This window comes from Eucyclogobius newberryi, unplaced genomic scaffold, assembly GCF_026437365.1.
Source record: "Eucyclogobius newberryi isolate DKJ021-1_F unplaced genomic scaffold, fEucNew1.0.hap1 SCAF_11, whole genome shotgun sequence".
NCBI classification, from domain to species: domain Eukaryota; kingdom Metazoa; phylum Chordata; class Actinopteri; order Gobiiformes; family Gobiidae; genus Eucyclogobius; species Eucyclogobius newberryi.
The window spans coordinates 10748918-10753917 of NW_027315735.1; the positions used below are offsets into that span (position 1 = coordinate 10748918).

At 46.3% G+C, this 5000-nt stretch overlaps 1 protein-coding gene across 1 annotated transcript in view; it reads right to left on the reverse strand.

The window, feature by feature from the left end:
- Positions 1-5000, reverse strand: part of sec24b (SEC24 homolog B, COPII coat complex component) — a 47176-nt gene that overhangs the window by 41049 nt on the left and 1127 nt on the right. Inside the window, exons 2-4 of the mRNA XM_072435878.1 lie at positions 3080-3255; positions 2437-2824; positions 319-453 (exon numbers count right to left, since the gene is read on the reverse strand). Coding sequence (XP_072291979.1) covers positions 319-453; positions 2437-2824; positions 3080-3255 — 699 coding nt within the window. The remainder of the gene's footprint in view (positions 1-318; positions 454-2436; positions 2825-3079; positions 3256-5000) is intronic.

Below are 5000 nucleotides of genomic sequence, written 5' to 3' on the forward strand. Positions count from 1 at the left end.
GCAGCGCAAAAGCGTTCAGTTTGCATTCAAAGTCTATGTGGACGCACGTCTAGTCGTTTTTGCGGCTCGAATCCTGCGTTTTGGGCGTTTGAGTAGTGGATGCTGTGGACATGCATCCAGCACGGCCAATGCAGAAAAGTTGTAAAAGATGAACTTTTCTGTGGCAGACGCAGCACTGTACTCCAATGACTATTATCAGAACAGAATCATCTCAACATCTCTAGATACAACGTGGTCTGGAGTAAACTGTTTTGGGATTTGTTTGTGCATCTCAACCTCCATATTTAGATCACACAGATAAAATAGAGCATGTTTTACCACTATGATGTCCAGGAGAGGGGGTGATGGAGGCGGAAGGCGTCCCGGTGGATGAGGGCGTGTGTCCACTGCCGTCCACTCCACTGTAGGGCCCATAGGTGCAGGAGGGTGGCTGATGCTGACCCTGACCCTGGGCTGAGGACAAGACCAACACAAACACATTTGATGCTTTCAAATCCTCAAAAGAGAAAATAATAATCCTGATAACACCTTTAGTTTGTTAAATGAACGTTTAAACTGTTAGAGAAATGTGTCAGTTGTGCGTAAATTGTCTCTGCATTTTGGATGGAATCACAGAGGGAATCTGTTTTAGCACTACATTAATTTAAGGCCGTGGCTGCAGAGTCGCGGCGCGGTCAAATGGCCCAGCAGTTTCAGGAACCGCGGCACTGCCATATAGCCTCATGGCTAACCCTAACCTTAACCCTTAACAAATAGCACAGTAGCTTCAGGAGCCGCGGCACAAAATAACATGGCAGTTTCGGCCGTGCTACGCGGCTCTGTAGACACTCCTTTAATTTAAACATTTTCAAATTAACTTTCCTCTTTTGTTCTTTTTTTTTTTTTAGTTTTTTGATTTCCTGGAGCATTTGAGGGTTCCCATTGTTGGCATGATTTACCTCCAACCATTTCAGTTTTTCTTGAAGCTCATTTAGCATTTTCTCCCTTTGTTTCTTTTTTGCCAAGGCTATGGTTATAATCTTTCCTCTCAAAACTGCTTTAGAAGCTGTTTAGCTCGTAACCATAACAGGAAACGTTCACGTCTTTTTCAAACGGCATTGTGGAACTCGGGAGGAAACCTTAAGCACAGCTAATCAGAGCTCTTACTTCCCTTTGGACAAGAAATCAATTACTTTATTGTTGCAGCGGCCTGATTTTAAGCAGTAGTGACATGCAGGCAGGGGAGGCAGTGCCTCACCTGTCAATCTTGGGGGGGACTTTTTTTTAAAAACCCCTTTCCGTTTGAATCCAATATCGAACAATATTTTTTCAAATATGAATGTCAAAATGTTCCCATACAGGGAGGCGCAGGGGAGGAGGCAGCACCTGCTCTGCCTCTGGGAGCACACACACACTCCTCACAAACTGAGCTGGTGCAATGCAAATTATGTGTCGCTCTCTCCCTCTGTTTATAACAAGTAAAACACCCTGACGATGTGCTCCGTGCTTCCATATTCTAAATAATTTCTGAAATGTGTTTTAGGCTCACAGATTCATTATAAAACTGCAGTAAAAGTTAACTCTGCGAGGCATCAGTACGTGTGCCTCATGGAAGAGCCCGGCCCTGTGTGGACAGGTGTACTATCTTCTACATTTTGTATGTAGAATCAATTACATCAATTACATTTCCAAGTTAAAATGTTTTGCAAATCTGGATTTTCAATCAAAGCAAGAAATTATAACTAAAGGAAGACCTACAACGGAGTTGAACGGATTGCTTCAGACGGAGTGATATCTCTAAAAACACTGGGCGAATTTACACTACATTTAGCCTAGCGGTTAGCGACATGGCCTGGAATTCAAGAGATCCTGGGATCAACTCCCTCTTCATCCGAAATTTTTTCGTGTTCAAACTTTTTAAACTTATAGATTGCTCAGTCTAGTTTGTTTTGGGATGAGTTATGTCAGTCAGAGATGAACGGAGGCAATGGTTCTTTAACATTTTTGATAACATCAGTGATCAGATTAAAGTCTGGTTTGACCATTTTGGTGAGCTAGCATTCCTTGGTTTAGTTGATTGCACAAAATGTTGTGAAATGTCCCAACATTTTGATAACACAAAACTGCAGAGCCTGTCAAAATATGCAAGATTTTTTTACTTTGTGAGACTAGGGGCGGATCTAGTCGGACTGTATAGCACACAAACGGTGAGGAATGAATGCAAGTCTTCTGCAGCTTCTCCTCTTTTTGGTCCAGAACGACCTGTTTAAGGAGCTCTTTGGGGTTAATTTGCGTTTGTAAATCTGACTCTGAAAGAGTCTGTGCCTGACTAGCCCTGAACCTCACCGCACGTCACTGATTTTAAGTGCTGCTTTTACAATATATAATGTGGTGGAAAACTCAAAATTTACTCATTTCCGCAGTATAGTGTGTTAAAATATAGACAGTGTCCCATACCTGTGCTGTGTGGCTGACCGTTGAGCGCTGGCTGCTGATCTCCACACGGAGGCTGAGCAGGGCTGTACTGGTGCAGGGGGGCACCCATCTGAACAGGGAGCACCCCACCCAAGCTGCTCTGCGACTGTGACTGTGACTGAGCCGAAGTGTTGTACTGGCTGCCTCCTGACACAGGGGAAAAGGTCCCGGCAGGGGTAGGAGCTGGTGCTATAGGGTACTGCTGCTGGGGTGAGGCATGGAGCCGAGGAGCGGAGTAGCTCTGGTGCTCAAAGTAGGCTCCATAAGGGCTGTACTGGGCACTGGGCGGAGGGGCTGTGTGTGGATGGGCTGTGTGTGGAGGGGCCTTGTGTGGAGGGGCCTTGTGTGGAGGGGCCTTGTGTGGAGGGGCCTTGTGTGGAGGGGCCTTGTGTGGAGGGGCCTTGTGAGGAGGGGCCTTGTGAGATGGGGCTGTGTGAGATGGGGCCGTGTGAGGAGGGGCCGTGTGTGGAGGGGCCGTGTGAGGAGGGGCCTTGTGAGGAGGGGCCTTGTGAGATGGGGCCGTGTGTGGAGGGGCCGTGTGAGGAGGGGCCGTGTGGGGAGGGGCCGTGTGTGGAGGGGCCGTGTGTGGAGGGGCCGTGTGTGGAGGGGCTGTGAGCGGAGGGACTGTAGCGCCTGGGAGAGCTGAGGTGGTCCCGTGCGCTGACTGTGGTAGGACGTGGCTGTTGTGGTAGTAGTGTGGAGACTGAGCACTGGAGAGCGGAGGTTTGCTGGGATAACTCTGAGGCGGGGCTCCATAGTAACCAGGTGCCTGGTACAGCGGAGGGTAGCTCTGTGAGGAGCCTGCGCACGCACGCACGCACAGACACACACAAACACACACACACACACACACACACAGTCATATTACATCACATGTTGCTTCTGCAAAAGTGACTAATTACTTCTTAAGAGTCTGAGTGACCTGATTTAAAACATGTCAAACATGTCCTCAGATACTGTACGAGGTAAATATACTTATAGTGCTGATTTATTCTTAATTACAAAATCATTTAATTTTCATCCAGCTAGAGGCTTTGGAGATATGGTAGTAAAACAAACGCTGTGTTGCGAAGCGTGAATATAAAAGGCAGGTTAGCACATCAGACGTTATACTACATAGCCAATATGTAACAAAGCCATTAAAGTGAGAATAAGTATCAAAGCAGTATGTTTAAAACACTCGTCCTAACTTTAGCATTGATTGCATTTGTACACAAACTAAACAGAACCAAACTAAGCAAAAATGGTCACCTAACATGCTCAAAGAAGTTTCATTGTTTAATTTTTTTTTTTTTTTTACCAACCCAAAAATGTCAGCCTAATTATGAAAATGGACAAATTGTTGATAATTTGGTGTTTTAATTCAAACTGATTCTGCCATCGGAAAGCAGAATGAGCCTCACATGAGTTTCAAAGGTGAAAATCCAGTGTGCTAAACCTGTGCTTTGTCCGCTCTCTGATCTGAAAAGTCACAACCTAACATGACATGTTATTGCTGTAAATAAGTATTTGAACACATGCAAATCAGCAAGAATTCTGGCTCTCAAAGACCTGTCAGTCCACCTCTGCTCCACTTATTAATCTAAATTAACAGCTCCTGTTTGAGCTCATTAGCTGCATAAAGACCCTGTCCACCCCACAATCAGTCAGACTCCACCCACTGCCATGGGCAAGACCAAAGAGCTGCCAGAAGACACCAGAGACTAAACTGTAGACCTCCACAAGGTTGGAAAGGGCTACAGGCGATTGGCAAGCAGCTTGTGAAGAAAGATCAACTGTTGGAGCAATTGTTAGATAATGGAAGAGGCTAAAGATGACTGTCAGTCTCCCTTGGTCTGGAGCTCCATGAAGATCTCACCTCGAGGGGTTCAATGATGATAAGAAAAGTGAGGAATCAGCCCAGAACTATGGGAGGACCTGGTCAATGATCGCAAGAGAGCTGGGACCACAGTTTCAGAGGTTCTATGGGTAATACACTACACCGTCATGCATCGCACAGAAGGTTCCCCTGGTTAAGTCAGCACATGTCCAGGACCGTCTGAAGTTTGCCAATGACCATCTGGATGATCCAGAGGAGTCATGGGAGGAAGTCATGTGGTCAGATGAGACCAAAATAGAACATTTTGGTATAAAATCCACTCGCCGTGTTTGGAGGAAGAAGGATGAGGACCATCCCAAGAACACCATCTCTACTGTGAAGCATGAGGGAGGAAACATCATGCTTTGGGGGGCTTTTCTGCACAGGGGACAGGACGACTGCTCTGTATTAAGGAGAGGATGAATGGGGCCATGTGTTGTGAGATTTTGGGTGACAACCTCCCTCAGTCAGAGCATTGAAGATGGGGCGTGGCTGGGTGTTTTAACATGATAATGACCTGAAGCAGACACCTAGGAGAACCAAGAAGAGGCTCTGTATGAAACATAAAGGTTCTGGAGTGGCCAGTCTCCAGCCCTGAAACGTGACAGATCTAGAGAAGATCTGTGTGGAGGAGTGGCCAGAATCCCTGCTGCAGTGTGTGCAAACCTGGTCAAGAACTACAGGAAAC